General features: G+C 53.5%; 1 protein-coding gene across 1 annotated transcript in view; it reads right to left on the bottom strand.

Moving 5' to 3' along the window:
- IUM83_05136 (leishmanolysin-like peptidase) overlaps positions 1-19,355 on the bottom strand; it is a gene marked incomplete at both ends in the record, with an annotated part of 47,454 nt that overhangs the window by 19,414 nt on the left and 8,685 nt on the right. The window contains 2 exons of the mRNA XM_067929254.1: positions 10,972-12,148; positions 16,183-16,437. Coding sequence (XP_067794888.1) covers positions 10,972-12,148; positions 16,183-16,437 — 1,432 coding nt within the window. The remainder of the gene's footprint in view (positions 1-10,971; positions 12,149-16,182; positions 16,438-19,355) is intronic.

The following is a 19,355-nucleotide window of genomic DNA, read 5'->3' as shown; positions in this document are numbered from 1 at the left end:
TGTTAAGCATCGCCGCGGACCAACAAAAAACGCGAACATCCAGTAGGCGCGAGGCGCCCTACTGGTAATGCAGTCGCGCGTGCCGACATCGGGCACGCGACACTGAGGACTGCAGCCCCCAGTGAGACCAGCTCTCACTGCAAGAAACAAGATGACAGGCCGAACCTAGTCATCTTGAAGGTTTACTCGAAGAGAGCGAGTGACTCTCTTCGAGCTTTGGTAGATTCAGGCGCGTCGAACAACTTTGTTCGACTACGAAGCCTGTCGAGACTTGACTTCGAGGAGGTAGATACACCTCGAAGTCTTCTGGAGGTACGACTGGCAACAGGTGCCATCGTGAAGACCGAGAAGCGCGTCGTGAACGTGCGCTTCTCGTACACACAACGAGTGTTTGTCGAACACTTTATCGTCCTGGACCTGGACGATAAGTTCGACGTAGTAATGGGCATGCCGTGGCTTGCACGGCATGATCCGGTGATAGACTGGAAGAAGCGCATGCTCGTGCGCTTCGGCCGCGACAGCGGAACAGAGAGCGATGGCCCTGTTACCGCAGCGCACGCATCAACAGGTGCGCGCGGCTCACCAGTCGAGACAGCGCTTTATGCCGCTGTCCCGGAGTGCCCAAGGAGTGCGCGAGGGCGCGCACAAGTGAAACCCGCGTCGGCAATGCTGCCGACGTCGGAAGAAAAAGATGTGTTGGTTCCGGGAACCAACACCCACGTTCAAGCGTGTAAGGGACAGTCCCTGACCCGAAGAGGTCAGGTCGACAACGACGCGTCGGCTCCGGGAGCCGACGCACCCTCGGTCATGAGGGGCTCCGCCAATGAATGGCGTCGAGGTGACAAAGGCGTGTCAACTCCGGGGGTTGACGCTGCAAACAGTGCGGACGGTTGCAAACGTACCGCACTGACGCAATTACATGCTGTCGTGCAGCCGGGCTGCACGACGAAGCGCCATGCGATCAAGCCGGGCTTGATATCGCGCGCCCGCAGACAGGGTCTGCCGGCGAAGGGACACATTACCGTGCAGCCGGGCTGCGCGAAGGAAAATGCGGTCAAGCCGGGCTTGATACCGCGCGCCCGCGGACAGGGTCCGCCGGCGAACAACTGTCCACGGCCGGGCCTGGACCAGAAGAACAACTGTGCGGAGCCGGGCTCCGCACAACAAGAAGACGGCGCAAGCGGAAAACGCTGCGCAAGTCTCGGTCCGGGACCGAGACGCAACAAGAGCAGTCTGCTGGGCAGACTGCGGCGGTGACGCCGAATGTCAAGACGCTAAGCGTCTTGACGCGCACCGATACTGGATTCCAGTATCGTGACATGGAACTCGCTAGTCCTCCGACGACGGCGTCGGAGTTGACTTCGCTTCCAGCCATGAGCTGGAAGCGCATCACGCGCGACCTGCGCGATGGACGCATCGAACAAGTCTGCGTTCTTTCGAACAGCGAAAAAACGGAGCGTGAGAGCGAAGAGCTGACACAACTCTTAATGGGAAGTACCACTGAGGGTGAAGACACTCTCAGTGCGAAGACGAAGCGAGAGCGCATCGAGGAACAAGGTTGGGACTCGTTAAAGTCGAGTCCCTATTACAAATTATTGAGGGAGTACAAAGACGTACTCCCGGAAGAGATTCCTGCGGAGCTTCCGCAGGATAAGGGCATTCAGCACGAGATTGATCTCGTGCCGGGCACGAAGTACTGTGTCACGCGGCAGTGGCCACTGCCGCGAGAGCAAGTGAAATCGATCGACGACTTCTTTGAAAGTCGTCGTAAAGCAGGACAAGTGCGGGAATCAAAGTCCCCGCACAGTGCTCCGACGTTCTGTGTCAAGAAGCCACAGGGCGGATGGCGCATCGTTCATGCCTACAACAAGCTGAACGATGCGACGGTACCGGCGCAGACGCCGATACCACGAAAAGATGTTATCATCGATTCGATGGCCGGGAGCACCGTTTACAGTGCTCTCGACTTGCGAGATGGATTTTATCAAATCCTAATGCGTGAGAGCGGTATCCCGCTCACGGCAGTGAGCACGCCAAGCGGCATGCTCTGGGAATGGCTAGTAATGCCACAGGGACTTAAGAATGCCCCTGCGACTTTCAACAGGTGCGTGACGCACTTGTTGCGCTCGGTGCGCGACTTCGCACCGAGCTACTTCGATGATGTATTCATCCACAGCCGGGCTGTGGACGGGAAGACCGACGTAGAGATGCACAGGGTGCATCTCCGGAAGCTACTTGAGCTTATGCGAAAGCATAAGCTCTACGCGAACCTGAAGAAGTGTATCTTCGGGGCGAGCGAGATACCCGTCCTCGGGTGTCTCGTAGGGAAGAATGGTGTTCGCCCTGACCCGGAAAAGGTCAGAGTGATCAATGAATGGCCAACGCCTTCAAGTGTCAAGGAACTGAGGCAGTTCCTTGGCTTGGCCACGTACTTGTGCAAGTACGTGGAGGACTATGCGGGCAAAATCCGCCCGCTGTCACAGCTTCTTAAGAAAGAAGCTGTGTGGAATTGGACACCCGATTGCCAAAAGGCATTCGATGCAGTCAAGCGGGGCTTGACTGAGGCGCCGATCTTGGCAGTGGCTGACCAAGACCGTCCATTTCACGTCGTATGTGACGCATCCGATTTCTCGATCGGATGCGCGTTGATGCAGCACGATCACGAGGGCCGTGATCGTGTCGTCTACCAATCGCGTCAGCTGAAGCCAGCTGAGCGCAACTATCCGGTGCATGACAAGGAACTCCTTGCCATGAAATATGCACTCGCAAAGTTCCGAGTGTATTTGCTTGGGAGTAGACCATTTGTGGTCTACACCGACCATGCTTCACTGCGTACCGCAGTGAAGTCGCCACACATTTCACAAAGAATGGCGAGATGGCTCTCATTCTTTGCGGAGTATAACTTCCGGGTCGAATACAAACCCGGAAGATTGAACGTGGTGGCCGACGCGTTATCACGTCGGCCGGACTATGCAGAAGCTGTTGACGTCAATGCCATTGACGTCATGCGATCGAGCAAACCCACATCATCTCTGTTGGATGATGTGAAGGCCGCGTACGCGCACGACGCGGACGCGAAGCTCTTGCTGGCCTATGGCACAGCGCCTTCTGACAAGTCCCGTCAGAAGCTGCCCAAGCACCTTCAAGCGCGTGCACACCGCTTTCGTGTGCACGACGGACTGCTACTTTACAACGCAGTCGACGACAACGCGGATCGCGTTGTCGTGCCAAATGACCATGACCTGCGACTCAGGATCATGTACGAGTATCACGATGCCCCGACTGCGGGACATCTCGGACGTGAGAAGACTTACGTCCTTCTCACGCGCGACTTCTACTGGCACCGCCAGTATAAGTGGGTGCGCAAGTACATCCGTGCTTGCGAGGTATGCCAACGCGTAAAGCCTGCGCCATTCGCGCAGGCTCCACTGCAATCACTACCGACTCCGTCGGAGTGTTGGAAGTCCATGTCTTTGGACTTCATCTTTGGTCTTCCCCCGGATAACGGAGGGAACACCGGTGTTGTGGTCTTTGTAGACCGTTTCAGCAAGATGGTACATCTTGCTGCGGTGCCAGCAGAGGTGACCGCGAAGCAGACGGCCCGTCTGCTCGTCGACATGGTGTTCAAACACCATGGCATGCCGTCCGACATCGTGTCGGACAGAGACCCGCGCTTCACAGCGCACCTGTGGCAAGAAGTGTGTACACTTCTTGGGAGCCCAGCTTTCCATGTCGACTGCGGATCATCCGCGGACGGATGGTCAAACCGAGCGCGTGAATCGCGTGGTCGTCGATATGTTGAAGAGCTACGCTCACTCGTTCCAATACTGGAGCGAGTGCTCATCGATGGCAGAGTTTGCCATCAACAACTCAGTGCATGCCTCGACCGGGCATACACCGTTCTACGTGAATGCCATGCGGCATCCACGCCTACCGAGTTTACTCGGAGTGATGGCTCCCACTTTAAGTTGGGGAGGATCTACGACTGCAATACAGCAGCCGCAGAAAACCGCTGACACTTGCACAGTGTCAACTGCAACAATGAACAAACCACATGAGTCTGCGCAGGGCGCAGACTCCCCCAACAACATGGCCAACGACCACGGGTCTGCGCAGGGCGCAGACACCGCAAAGAACCACGCAGAGGCCGGGCCTCTAGCGGAGAGCGAGCTGAATGACTTCAGCTCGGATGCAATCAGTTTCATCACCAAAAGACAAGCCGTGATTCGGTTTGTCCAAGACACAATAGCAGCTTCTGTTGATCAACAGAAGCTGAACGCAGACAATGCGGGCAGAGGCAACACAAATGAATTTAAAGTTGGTTCATTAGTTTTGTTAGCTACACAAAACCTGCCTAGACATGCAGTTTCGGATTTCGGAGCAAGCAAGCTTGCTCCGCGCTTCATCGGGCCGTTCACTGTGTTGGCACGGCACGGCAACGCATACACGCTAGACATACCGTCTAGCATGCGCCTCCATCCGACCTTTTACGTCGGACGGCTGAAGCCATACCGGCAGCACGAGCCATCTAGCTCGGCTGACCCGAAGCCTCGGCAGGAGCCGAGGCAGAAGCGGAGGACTTGGCCTCGGCGACGAGCAACCTCTCCTCCAGCGCGCGGACGCGCTGGAGCAACCCCTTCATCTGGGTCCCCAACTCGACCTGGATATTCGAGGCGGTCTGCGAGACCGCCGCGACTTGGGCCTTCTGGTTCGCCAGCTCCTGTTTCAGGGCGGCGAACTCAGCGCCCTGCAGACGCTCCACGACGGTCACCCGGTCGTGGAGAGGCGCATACTGATCAGCCCGGGGCTGATCATACCCGGGGCGTGTTCCCACCCCCGCCACCGCCGATCCGTGACGCCCGCGGCTCAACCCGCTGGATTGTTGAGCGGATTGTTGACCATAGTATCCCGAAAACGAACCCTCAAGGGGCTCGTTTTCGTATTCGTTGGAGAGGATTTCCTCCCCATCGAGATACATGGGAGCCGCGGAACGTCTTGCTGGAGGACGTTCCGGAAATGGTGAGGGCGTACGAAGAGCAGTACGCGCTGGCGCAGCGGAAGTAACACGAGCGCTGCGATCATCGCTAGCGCCCGAACCCTCACGTGCTAAGAACTTAGCACGGAGCTCTTGAGACTCTCGGGCACACGGAACGACGTGTACCCGTTCAGGTCGCGGTCGCTCAAGCGGACCGCGCCTGGAAAGCACTTCGTGCACTGAAAGCCCTCGGGCACAGCGCACGGCACATTTGCCTCCTCAGCAGCAACATGAAGTTGCTCCAGCTTTCCACGCTTCGAGTACGTCTCGAAGCGATCACGCGCTTGCTTAATCCGATCACGGTAAGCACTCGGCCTCCTGTTGAAGTTCTCAACAAAGGCGTTCCAGCTTTGACAAAGTGCCTGCCATTCGGGCACTTTGCTGCGAGAAGAGGTCTTCTTGCTTTGGAAACCATCGGAGCTCATGAAAGAGTCCGATGTAGTATCGCGCCTTTGATGCGTTTCCGCATCAAAGTGCAGCTCGGCAGCCACAGCGTCATCTTTGATGGCGCTGCATACGTACAACGGCACCTCATTCGGAGGTACCGAGTTCCCAAACCGGTCCGCGATCTCGGACGCGGACGGCATCCATGGATCGCGCGCTGCAGCAGCAGCAGCGCGCGGAGTACTGAGAGCCCCAGCGGAAGCGAGTGGGGTATCGCTCTCAGTACGCGAACGCTTCGAACTCGAAGCGTCCGATTCGTCCCCTTCACGCGGGCTAACGTTCTTGGCGTGAGGGTCGAGCGATTCGCTCGACACTGAGTCTTTACGCTTTGAGGGCGAGTCCTCCTCGCCCTCCATGTCTTCATCGTCGTCGTCGAAGTCGACGACGTCGCCGTACTTCGCCTTCTGACGCTCGAAGTAGTCGTCGATGGAGAGATGACTCCCCACCGACTTCGAGGTCTTCTTTTGTGGCGCGCTCATCGTTGAATGAGCGCGGGTTTCTTCTCCAAACGCGGAGAATTGACGAATGGTCAATTCCAAAAGATTGACGTGCGGGGACCCCGCGCGTCTAACCTTAAGGGGGGGATGGTGTAACGGGGTTACACGTACAAGTGGCTGCAAGCCACTTGTGAATTTAACAGATAGGTTATCTGTTAAACGTTTTGGAAACTTCCTCACATTGGTGTAAGACACACCGATGGATACATTGAAGTGGACCACCACAGTGAGTGGTCCACACCTACCCAAAGATCCTATTGGTAGAAAGCAGCATCTTTCTACCAATCAGAGACATGCATATTAGCGGGGCTCTGACAGCCAGCCGCTGCCAACCCTTTCATAGATGATAAACAGTTTTAGCAGATTTTAGAGGAAGATCAATTTACAAACAATACAGTTCTCATTTTACCTTAAACTAGCTACTTGGAGTCTTATCTAAGTTAACTTATATTTGTGTATTCAAATATAATTAACCTAAGTAATTATTAAGTACTTACGCTTCCTCATACACGTTGCGCAACGTGTAAGCTAAAGTAGTGAGTCAAGTTAGACCCACTACACAGCCTACCGAGCCTACCGCACACACGCTCCGTTAAGAACGGCCCTAACGCCCTGGTCTAAGTAAAAACTGTACTGAGATTCTAACGAGGGGTTGAGGTGGACCAGAACGAGTTTGTGGTCGAAGTAGAGACGTGCTAGAAATAGTGCTGAGTCGGCAGCCTGGTCAGAACAAGTTCTGAGCGTTGGCTTCAAAATGAATGCGATGGATAAGAGTGTGATGAATGCCGCGTTCAGGCTTCGATAGCTGTGGTCTCACATTTGAATTTAACAGCTCAGTCCCCAGTCAAGGTCTTTGGTTCATCCTCCATGTATCAGCAAAACACTAGCAGTCTCAACCCGGTTGCATCCACTCGATATCCGCTCGCGTTGAGAGCATCACTACGGTTTTCTTGGCCATTTTCGTCAATACCATCATTACTTGATTAATATACGAAACAGCACCCAATTTTGACATTACTGTGGTGAAGTGATTTGTCGCCCGTCGTCGAGGCTGCCTACAGCCGAAGGTCAAGTATTTCGCCGATGTTCCAACGTCGGCGAGCTAAGCCTGTGCGGTGAAGCGATCTCTGAGTCTACATCAAGGCACTTAATTCGGTGACCAGCACCAGTCCGACCCAAGTTTGTACACATGACACCGACCTGAGGAGTTTCGCCGAGGAGATCGGCGAGCTAAAGGTCGGTACTTCGTTTTAGTATGGGAGAGGCCGTAACAGCCCATTTTCATTAGATATTTGTATAGGGACCTTACGGAGGGTCGTTGAGCCCCGCAAAGCAAACATAAATACAGAGTGGAATTTTCGGGGTCCAACACAAGCGACACGCGGCGACTCTTCGAGGTACGACCGTCCCCGTAGAACTAGATCATGCCCACCGCTGAGATCGGCTTACCGCAGTGACGGAAGTGGTCTCGGCCACCCGGCAAGTCCAAGAATCGTGTGTGAGTGTGTGCTGGTTTCTGGACATCTTCCCCCAGGGCAAGGAGCTCGAGGAACGCACGAGCGCGGGTTTTCGGCCCGCCAGCGAATTAAGGTCGGTGCGACTTTGCACCGACGGCCTGTCAAGGCGAAAGCCGCCGTCCATCCGTTGGTGGAGAGCACGGGTTCAAGGAAGAGAAGGAGAAGGAGAAGAAGAAGAAGAGGTGGGAGAAGTAAGGGGAGCGTGCTGTGTGCTCGTGACACGGCTCACGGAAGGGCTTGGCAGGTGTCTGGGAAGGAGCCACTACACCGCTGTAAACGTACTGGGCGATCTTCGGATCATCCGGCAAGCGTGAGGCGAGGACGATGAAACCTTGATCGCCCAGGGGGTTGTGTATAGCGTAGCCCAGGAAAATACTGGGAGTCAACAGAAGAAGAATAAAACCCAGAGTGCCTCAAAGCAAACCCTAAATTTCACCCCTCCTTGTTTTGCGTGAGAACCTTGCGTAATCCGTGTCGGCTCGTTTATCTTCGACGGGACGGCACTCCACCGGAGTTGTAAATATAGCCTTTGAAGAAGCACGGAGGTGCACGTCTAATCCAGAACGCGTCCTCGATGCTGAAGGCAACCCAGAATTTCAGATCACCCGAACCCAGAATATCACGAATTCAGGATCCAGGATTTCACTTCCACTCTGGGTGGAGCTTGGAACTCAGAAGGCACCTTACCCAAGTGTTCTCTTAGTCCAATAACCAACAAATACAGAGTATACAGCACTACAACTAGCCGTCACTTATTCTTTTGGACCCTCGGACGGTGGGTCACTCACACACTAGGCTCACTCGAGTCTGAAATTCAGGCGCCTAGCTCGCCTGAATACTCGCCAATACGCGCACCACCCTCAATTAAGAGGGAAAATACAATCACTATCAGTTAATCTTCCCGTCACACAGCAGTCAATACAATATCCTGGAGGCGACTACTTAACACTCCAGAACACAATCGGGAACATGAAATGGGCTACCACGAGCACAGCAAGTGACCCAACTAGGATAAGAAATAGATGGATCACCCCAGGAAGCACAAGGCGTCTCTGGTCACCACCTAACTGAATTTCGAGTAGGTGGAGCTCACACAGACGACTCGTCCTTGTAGTCGATGTGCCCTAAATGTCCCGCGGTAGTAGTCTCGGGTCCTCCGGATCTCCGTCGGCAGGCTTGGCCGAAGTCACTTGCGCGTTACAGGGAAAATTGAACTCTGTTTTGGTTATCGACTACACTATCACTTCTCTCTTTTGCACTCTTCTTCGGGAAAATGTCTTCGGTTCACTATGCTTCGGGTCGAGTATCTTGGCTTCAGTATACCTTGGGTTCAGAGGTCCTGACTAGTGACGACTTGGTCGTCACACCTTGGTCGTGGGTTAACAAATGACTTGGTTTCACCATGCAGCGAGTCCGTTGTCTTGGTTACAGTATAGTGTGAGCACTCTCCTTCTTCTCTTCGAAAACGTCGAGTCGACAGGTCTTGGTGGATTCTCGACTGTTCTTCAAGCCACACCTCATTTGACTTTAAACTGGCCTCAAACTGGCTCCAAACTTGCCTTGCATTCACACTCAGGATTCCACTTGGTATCTTGGGTGATTCTTGGAACTTTGGCGTAACTTGGTGAATCTTGGATGTCGGCTTGGGAGATACTTGGTTTTAGTATAGGGCGTCTGGATTCACGATCTAATCCCAGGTTTCCATCTTGAAATCCTGGGGCACTTGTCTTCACACAATTGAATCTTGGGTTTCCGTGGTGCACTCTGGGTGCAAATTCTTCTTCATCACAGACTAGCGTGTATCTCCACAAACATCAACTTGTACGGCTTCCAGCGCGTGTCCATAGTGGTGGTAGTGGGTGTTTCTTGGTACTTGATCCATCTTGTCGCTCTGGACCTCACCAAGACGAGGTGTACTCTGGGATACGTTCTCCAGAGACTTCCGCCATCCTTTAGGCAGGGAAAGTCCGGTGGCTGGACAGAATGCACTGTTGAATCCTGGGTGTGCACGCCCAGGATTTCACATTTCCAGTAGGTTGGGCCCATCTGCGGTCAGGCGCAAGATTCCTTCCACAAGAACACGCCCCATCCGTGTCGTCACTCATGTCACACGGGTACGGCCGCACCGCATCCTCTCTCTCCACCAATCACAACTCAATATAGACTCCAAGTCAAACCAGTGGCGGCTCGTCGTCAGCGAAAATCTGGGGTCGCTATGCGTCAAGCCTACGCTCGACGATCGTAGGTGTTGTTGGTGTGGGAGAGGGAAGCTAACGATTTTGGCACGTCTGCTACACCACATTACCATCAATAATGCGGCGCTACCGACAGTTCCACCAGTGGAGAGATACAACAACGTCACTGCAACACGCTTCGTAATGTTGAACGTTGCATTATAACGCAGTCGACCAACCCAATTCAACTTAACCAGCGCCACAACTGCGAGAAATGCACGCTTGTCACAGCGCAACTTGTTGTGGAACCACTTCGTTCTCTCCTTTTTCATGGCCCTCTCGAATGCAGTAGACGAAAATGTGTTGGCGTGTGTTCGAGGCAGCCCCCCGAGTCGTCTGCGGTCACTACAGAGAGCGGAGATAGTGGCACAAACACATTCTTTAACATAGAGAACTGCCACCTTGGCTTTGTTGTTCATTGTGCGATGGGTAGATGAAGGTGGGCCAGATAGAAAATGGTCTTCTTTGCGCACGAAGGAGGGGGGGGGGGGCAACGACTGGCATAGACCACCTGGTAGAGGCAGTAAATTCGTTCTCACTTCGGAATATGTCGCCGATGTATTCTGAGAACACCATACAGAACGGTGCAACACGTCCCGAATGCTACGCCTAGTTTTGGCCAGTCAAAAGCGAGATTTTTTCGGGACGAATTTCGGAATTCTACTTAGACCGAGGCCGGCATTCGATTGCATGTGTAGCGCCGTATGTATTGTCAAATGAGCCAATAAAAATACTGCGTTGTGACTGATGATCTTTTAACCCTGTCGAAGCCCTTTCCCCAAACTTTTGAACAGCTGAGAGAGGTTTTGTTTTTAACTGTTTATAACTCAAAAACGACGCTGAATTGGCCAAATCTGACCGCAGAATCGTATTCTACGGGTGAACATTACCCTTATATCTAACTATCGTATATGGAAAGTCATCACCTCCCTTGTGCAAATTTTGGGTAAAGTTTGGTATCAACTATTATGGCCAGTACAATATTCCGTATTCTACGTTAGTAGAATTCGACTGGGATCGTCGACTCCGCACACAACAAGCGGGTCAGGACAGGTGATGGTACCCGTAAAGCCTGGTACTGAGAGCGTTTCTCCATGTTTGGCACAGCTGACGGTCACCGTGTCGCCCGAATTACTCCGTGGGATGGTCAACTCAATAACCGTAGCGGAAGCGTCGACAACGCATCGCATCGCGTAGCATCCCGTTTGTCTGCTTGGGCTAATGTTCCAGTTCGAGGAATCAACACTTCGCAACGAAGTGGACGTGCACTTGCAGGTGGGGCAGTAGGTCTCACCAAATGCATTGATACCCGTGGGCAGATTCGTAGATATTGTGCAATCTCCACCCTCATACCCGAGGTTCAGCGGGCAGTAGTCCGCAAAGATATTTTCCCCTCCTTTTCCCGGGTTGCTTGAGAAGTATCGGTATTCTTCAGGGATGACCTGATCCTTGGTGCTTAGCGAGCAAACCGAGCGTGATGTAGCGTCGGCGGAGCAACCCTGGTAGTCTCTGGAGGTGCAGAAGTAGTCTGCTGCTACCGGAACCTCAGTAAGCGGATCTATGCACTTTTGGGTCGCGAAAGCGCAACCTTTCTTCCGGCCGAAGTGCATGACCTCGGAAGTCGAGGCATTCACTCGATACCAGCCCGAGTCAGCGAAAAATGCGAGGGTGAGAGCACTGAAGACATTGCGGTAGCTGTCGACCGGGGACATGTACTCAGGTTCAAAGATGCGTTCTTCCCAGTGAGAGCCCAGACAGCCTTCATCCTGCGACTCAATCTCAGCGCCTTCCAGTGTCGAGCAGTTGAAGTGATCTTGTACAAACGCCCGAACGCGCGGGGTCACCATCTTAGCCACGACGTGGCCTCGTTCTGTAGAATATTTTATTGTTGTGTCGGCAGGCTCCACGTAGGAGTCGATCTTACGGTTATTCGGACACGTCCCCTCCAAATACGTTGGCGGGTTCCCTTGCGCGTCTCTAGGCGTTCGCGGGTTTCCTTTTTCATCTCGCATTAGAGGGAAGAAGCGCGCCGAGAACCCGAGAGCGTGCGAAAACTCGTGGAGAGCCGCGGAGACCAGGCGCTCGAATGCAGAGTCTGCCGTACTGATCTGTAACGGGCAAAAGTTGACCATACCAAACGTAGGGCGGTCGTATTGGTCTTGCTGACACGTGGACGCATACGCCAGCGTGCTACTGCTCTTGCAGTTTTCAGTGTTTTCAGCTCGAACGTAGATCACAAAGTCCGAGTTTGGAACTCCTGTTCCTGCTGGGGAAATTGTGCAGGCATCGTTCGTGCAGCCGTTCGAGGTGCATTTGTCGCAGTACCGCAGCGAGGCGAGGTGCTGGTCTGGAATCGGCATTTCCAAGCATAGCTGGTTCTGCGAGATCGAATGGCACACTGGAGGGGTGGTAGAAAATGAACTGGTGCATAAGCGCTCCGCGAAAAGGTTGCCACTAACAGGAACGACTTGAAGGGCCCTGCTGATACGCCGGATAGCTTCATCAACGACTTCAAAGACCCGTGCGCGGGTGGCATCTGTAAGGTGGCCCAGACTGGAGTTGTCGTAGTATGGCGTTATGCGCATGGGCTGGTAGATTGCATTTTCCAGCTGCCGTTGTGTATTGTCTTGATCCTGCAGTCTCCGCCTCCGCTCGTTCCCGTAAAAGGGGTGATTGTCGTCGTAGTTTTGGGCCCCTGTGACGTATTTGTGGTCCAGCGAATCGTGAATGCAGCTCTTCACCACTTGAACCAAGTACCAAGCTAGAAACAGCGCCAATGTACGCTTTCGTAGTGAGCAAAACTCCATGGAAGAACTGCCACCGAGCGTCTTGGCTACTGTCGACAATCTTGGTCGCTATTCGTTGGTTGGAATAGGAATTACGCTTCCCGGCGAGAAGATGTCACAGTAGCGGAGAGGAAGGTCTCGGTGAGCGGGTTCCAGGGTCCTCGCGCTGGCGGACTGACGGGTTGGAAGAGGAGTTGAGCTGTTAAAAGCAAATTGAGAAGTGGTTGAGACTGAGCTCTGGGCTCTTACGGACGCACAGCGACCAACTGGTGCCTGTTTTTAGACCGTGTTCAACTTGTGCGGATAATAACTGGATTGAGGCATAACCAGCTGCTCCGCAATTTAACCATAAACGTGAAAGTCGAACACAAATATGCGCAAAGAGCTGTTTTATCCCTAAGTACGTAGCCAACACGCTCTAAGAGCGTGTTGGCTACGCAGCTGGAGATGAAGATGGCCCTGAAAGCAAAAATATACAGGTGTCCCCGCTGAATCTGCAAAGGTGAGACCAAAAAAGACTGCGAGGTTACAATATCTGAACAGGTTCCGCATAGACGCTAATGTACTGCTTTTATAGACACTAATGTACTGCTTTTTAATGAAGAATGTTTCTTTTGTAGTTTTCTGAACCTTGGTTCATCCCGAATAATGCAATACAAAGTACGCTCAGACGGAGGTTGGGGCAAGTCGAAGGCTCGAGTTGCCCAGTCAGCAAGTGCGTGCATGCTGAAAGATCGGTTGCCGGTCTGCTTGTGCGCCATCTCGCACACCATGACCTTCTCACCCAGCGTCAGGCGCACATATGCCTTCTTGTCAATTTTGGGCTGGTTCGTCATGAGGACTTTAGGTAAATGGATTTGGTTGTGGTGCACGCTGCATGTCCTGCAAGATATAATGTTCGTTGTGGGCCTTTCATTTGCTACCGTGTTCTAGCATCTCGATCTTTCCCGCAGAGAGACATTTTCCCGCAATGATCTAACTAATTCAGTACATCTCACCAGACAGCTGGGGCAAATCTTGTGCACTGGCAGACTCCGCACACTCTGTGTTCGCGGCAGATAGCCGATGGCAGTTGCAGGACACCTGTATTGAGTTGTGATTGGTCAAAATAACGCATGTTACAACAACACACCTGGATATATTCACCGTATCCGTCTCCACCTTCGAGACGGATACGGATGAATATAGTTACTTTTCCGACAGAGGTGAATTTGGTTAATGTAAAAGGATGAATATTGTCAAATGAGGTGTTAGCCAAATTCACTTTTGACCAATTAAAATCGGTAGGGGTAGGGTATCCTGTTCCGACGAATTCCGACAAATATTTGTCGGAACTACATGTAGCATCAAAATATGAATATGCTCATACAAACAATAATACTAAAATATATTATTGGCAGATTTCGAATATTCCGAAATCTCGGCACTGTCCTAGAATAGGCAGCAAATAGGCAAGACATGATTGTTGGTGGCTGGGACAGCTCACAATTAAAAAGCAGACGAAGCAGACATGAGCTTGACAGCGTTCGTGCCAGCGAACACGCAAAAAGCGCGCAGCACCGCTGTTAGCGCTTTTAAGCGTATGCTTCAAGATGAGCTAGTGAGCCTAGAATACGTACAGGCTAGCATTGCGGTGGATACTACTGGTAAGCGCTTTGCCTCAATCATGGACCGCTTTGGGTTCTACCTGGCTACACATGAAGGTAAGAAGGGCAAGCTTGCTCGCAATACTGCCGTTTCGTATTACAGAAACGTGAAGCTCTGGCTGTTCGATCTGTATCCTCACCTAAGGGTGCCTACGGAACTACAGCTTCTGAAACAAAGTAAAACTCTGGACAAGACTGTCTGAAAAGAGAAAAAGGAGGTGTTGTTAACAAAGCGCCTCCTTGTACTAAAGAGGACTTACGTGCACTCACTCAGTATGTCTACAGCAACGCTCGAGTGAACGCCGACTATCAGGATGCAGCTCTTGCCTGCCTGATGTGGCATTGCTTTGGACGCTCCTCGGACCTGGGGTATATCAAGAAGCAGCACGTGTCAGTATCCGCCGATGGAGTTTCTACGTACGCTTGCTACGCGTCAAAACCGCTGAGGAACAGGACTGACGCTCGTACCTGACAAGGCGGACTTCTTGACCTGTCCGATCCACGCGTTGGCTGTCGCCTTGGCCACGCAGGATGCGCCGTGCGGCTCTCTGCTCAGTCAGCTTCCCGATCTTGTGTCCACCGAAGCAGCCGCAAGCTGCCCTGGTATCCCGCTGGCCGAGTTGCTGGAGGCGGATCCGACCTCGTTAAGTTTTGCGTCGGCAGCTGCAAGCTCGTCCGGGAGCGCGTGCACCACCGGGAACACAGAAGGCACCGCTGCTTCATCTCCGCAAGCTGCAAGCCCAAGTCAGCCAGCGCCGTCACGCTCAGCAGAATCGGCTCGTGGAGAAGATGGTGTCCAAGCCTACGTGAACCGTCTACTCAAGCGCGTCGCAAAAACTGCTGGAACGTCAGAGGCCCTCTCGTCACACTCCTTTCGGCGTGGTGGCGCCCAACAGCGAACGCAGACGAGAGGCTTGCTCCGCAGTGGATCTTCGACAGGGGTGCCTGGGATATGAGCAAAGTAAACAAGGGCTTTGCATACGTGTTTAACACACCGCAGGAAGACCGCAAGGTCGCACGCGTGCTGAGCGGGTGGAGTGTCGACGACGTGCCCAGCGTAGTGGACGTAGCAGCCTTGGATCACTCCACGCAGGAGCGGCTTACGCGTCTTCAAGACCTGCTCTACAGCTCGTGCTCGGGATTAAATGACTCCCGATTCAACGTCAGCCACAAGGTAAGGTTCTCGCAGTACTTACCGCTTACCTGGTGAAGTACTTCCCTCAACTGAAGATGCTGTCGCCTTGCGCACCAATCGTAGTCCGCGTGGAGGAGTGCTTGGACGAGGTTGGGATCTCTAGAGCCGACGTGATTGCTTGGTCATCTGCCTTGAACAGCGCACCGTCGACTAGTTCTGAGGGCTCCAACAAGCAACACGATGAGGCAAGGGAATGCAGAGGGTGTCACCACGGCGCTGTTATTGAGGAGCTTATTGCGATGAATCGCACGTTGAACGCTCGCCTGGCGGTCCTCGAGGCTGCTCTCTTGAAAGGTGCAAGCACGACGGTTACACAAGCTGCAGATGAACAAGGGGAAGCAACGTCAGATCCAGATCCCGAGCCCAAGCCCAAACGCAGGAAAAAGCAAGCCACTCACCTGTCGACTTCTTGGTACGAGTGGTACACAAAAATACCTCCGGTCTGGAGCTCCACCGACCGACAGAAGAAGTCGGAATCGCGCCATGTTGTGGCCTTCATGAAGCTTTTCCTCGTCGGTGGCTGGGCGCTTGATGTCAAGGCGGAGGACTACAAGGATCAAGTCCTCGACGCCGGGCGCCGTGCTGAGAAGGCTGTGCTAGCTTTCTTGAAGTCGCGGGGTGTCAACGCGAAGGGATCCGGGAGTGTCCTTCGTGCGCTTCGTCCGTTGCACAAGGCTGGCGTCCTCGACGAGCGCGTCACGGCGTACGAGCGCCTACTCGCAATCGGAAGAATCGTGGACCCTGCACCACTGGATACACAAGACATCCTAACAGTAGTAGGCCACGTATAGGTTGTGTTAGAACATGCTATCAATACAATAGACGCACCGCAACTGCTTCACCAGCATTGCCATTAGCTTCTGCCGCGAGCCGCGTAGCTCACCAGCGGCAGCTCCTCGTCCAGCAGCAGCAGCCTTCGTCCAGCAGCAGCCCTTCGCCTCCACGTTGTCGCTGAGCCGCAACAGCTCGCTGTCCAAACGCAGTACGCCATACTCCAGCAGCAGCAGCGGCACGCCGGCAACCATCGGCACCGTCACCAAGTCGTCCAGTACGTCGTTCAGCACGTCGTCCAGCACACGTCGTCTATCAGCAGCTTGACAGCACAGCACCCGCCATCCCGCCATCCCCAAACAAAACGAAAGCGCCAGTCGGACTTGAACCGACAGCCTCAGAGCCGAAACTGTGCGCTCTAACCTTGAGCTATGGCGCTGAGGGGGGGGGGGGGGCAGGCGGGCAAACGAGCGCGAGCTGTGCGTGGGCACGGTCTTGGGGACGGAGGGGGAGGTCCGCGCACCAGTTAAGAAAAAATGAAGACTGAGAGAGGGGAGGCTCTGTCGGAGCCCCTAGACAGATGGGGCGCCTCACAGCCACGAATAAAGGTGCGTGTGCTTGCCGCGACAGTTGGCGCCATCCTACTGGCTGAAAAAAGGCCAACTAGAGATCACCGAACGACTTTGTCACACTTTGAGGGTTTTGTATTGGTAGATGAGCACCCAATCATTGTCACGCATCAGACTGGCTGTCAAGATGCCCCTATTAGTGGACCCTCACCAGGCAATGCGGCCTCATTAATGAATTCACCCGCTCGTAAGCACATTGCTCCGAGCCAAAAATGCAGTAAAATCGAAAAAGGTCAATTTCTTGGCCTAGACGCCGTTTCAGGCCATTTCCTCGCGCCTGCAGAGGGCGCTTTGTGGGCTGAATTGAGTAGCAAAAATAGGATTTTCTTTTTCACATCTCATTGCCCAATCAGCTGGGCCGGTTTAAACCGGTCCGAACCAGTCCTTCTGCTTGGGACCGCCTCTGATTGGTCAATTTTGTAGCCATCCCAACTGTCGGAAACTGTTGGGATGTCGGAACGGTCACGATATGGATGAATAACATCATCTCTACGACCTCACTGATCTTTTGTATGGCGTTTTTTCGTGAATATTGACTAATGATTTGCATTGATTCTGTTTCTACCAATCCACTCGAGACATAGCTCGTATTTTTTACCAATAAAAGCTCAGTATCAGTCAGAGGTCGGAACCACCTTAACTCCGACGTATCAGGTCGGAAGCAAGCCTCAGATATGTATATCTGTATAGAGAAGGCCGCCCAGCCACATATCATTTAGATATTACCTCCCTCTCCGACCCATTACGATGAGTCTCAACGATCTCAAGCCCGCCAACACCAAGCGCGCGCGCTCAACCGCTCTAAAGGCGTTTGAGCGCTTCCTCTCGAGAGAAGGGACCAGCCTCGAGCACGTTGGCGCCATGATCTTTGCCGAACCGAGCCGCGCAAGCGCCATCATCCTGACGATAATGGACAAGTTTGGCGTTTATCTTGCTTTCCACGCTGGCTCGAAGGGGCAGTATCTGTCACGGCACTCCGTGGCACAGTACTACCGACAGGTGAAGTGCTGGCTGCTCGATGAATATCCCGTCCCTGGTGGTGCTGTTGCAAGGCAGCTGCTAAGTATGGGTCGCACTCTGGAGCAGCACTGTATTAAGCGCGAAAGCGGTGGTTTCGTGAAGAAGGCGGTGGCATGCACCAAGACCGACTTGCAAAAGATGGTGGGATACCTGTATTCAACAGCTAGCTGCGCAGAGGACTACCAAGATGCTGCATTGCTATGCTTGCTCTGGTACCTGTTTGGCCGCGCTTCGGACTTGACCTTCGTCCGCAAACAGCAGCTCTCCATCGGTGCTGGAGGGGTATTCTTCATTCGCTTCATTCGGATGAAGACGTCTGATGAGCAAGCGCTGTCGCTTTTCCCCGACGCTGACTTCCGGTCGTGTCCGTTGCTGGCTCTTGCGCTTGCGCTGGCATCTCAGGAAGCTCCATCGACTGCGCTGTTGAGCCATCTTCCAGCGCTAACGGCCCACGTGCCAGTTGAGCTGACTGCCTCTGTCCCCCTCCTGGAGATGCTCGAGGGCTGCGACGACCAAACTCCTTCAAGTGCACCAGCTCAGTCGAATTCATCCAGGGCACCATCACCTCTTGGGATCCACGCTCAAGTTAATCGTCTCCTCGATCGAGTTGCGGGTCCAGCTGGAGTGGAAGAACCGCTGAGCTCGCACTCCTTTCGCCGAGGAGGTGCTCAGCATGCAAACGCTTGCTCGGACTTGACAGCGCAGTGGATCTTCGACCGCGGAGCCTGGAACATGACTACGACAAACAAGGCATTTGCATACGTCTTCAATACACCGAAGGAGGACCACCAAGTTGCGAAGGTGCTCAGTGGTATGGCACCAAAGCAAACCTCTGTGCTGCCGTCACTGGAAGCCTTCGACTCGACTACGCAAGATCAGATCCATGAAGTCAGCCATAAAATATTCAGTGCAAGCCACTCACTGGGAAATCCGGCCTTCAACATCAGCGCTGCTGTGCGAGAAGTGCTGACTGCGACGCTGATCCTTCACTATCCGTCGCTGTTGAAGATTAACCCACGCGGTACAGTAGTCGCGAAGATTGAGCACTGCGCCGAGGAATCCGGAGTGACGACGACCAACCTGCTCACTTGGTCACAGCAGCTCGCAAGATCATCAAACCAAGCAAACGGAGTCACTGAAGACATGACCGAAGGAAGTAAAGGAGCGAAAGCTGCATTCGATCATCAAACGGCCTTGATTGAACGATTAATCGAGCTGAATCGACAACTGGAAGCACGCGTAAACTCGTTAGAATCTGCAAACGACAGTAAAAAAGACGATATAATCGCACGACGAGGTGAGCAAGGATCGAAGCGACTGAGAGAAGAAGAATCAAACGTACCCCAGAAGCGCAGACGCCGTTCGAAGCTGCAACCGCTAACCGACACCTGGTTTGCGTGGTATGCAGGAGATCCGCGCGGCTGGAGATGCAACGACAAGCACAAAAAATCAGACGCCAAGCAGCTTGTGGCCTTCTTGAAGCTCTTTATCGAAGATGGATACGTGCTCGACGAATCGTCACCCAGCTACAAGGACGATGTTCGTCAGCTTGGGGAGTTAGCATCAGGCAAGGTCATGGCG

This window comes from Phytophthora cinnamomi (assembly GCF_018691715.1).
Source record: "Phytophthora cinnamomi strain GKB4 chromosome Unknown Contig23, whole genome shotgun sequence".
Classification (NCBI taxonomy): domain Eukaryota; phylum Oomycota; class Peronosporomycetes; order Peronosporales; family Peronosporaceae; genus Phytophthora; species Phytophthora cinnamomi.
Note: the sequence above shows the minus strand (reverse complement) of the source record. Positions and strands in the feature narration are given on the sequence as shown.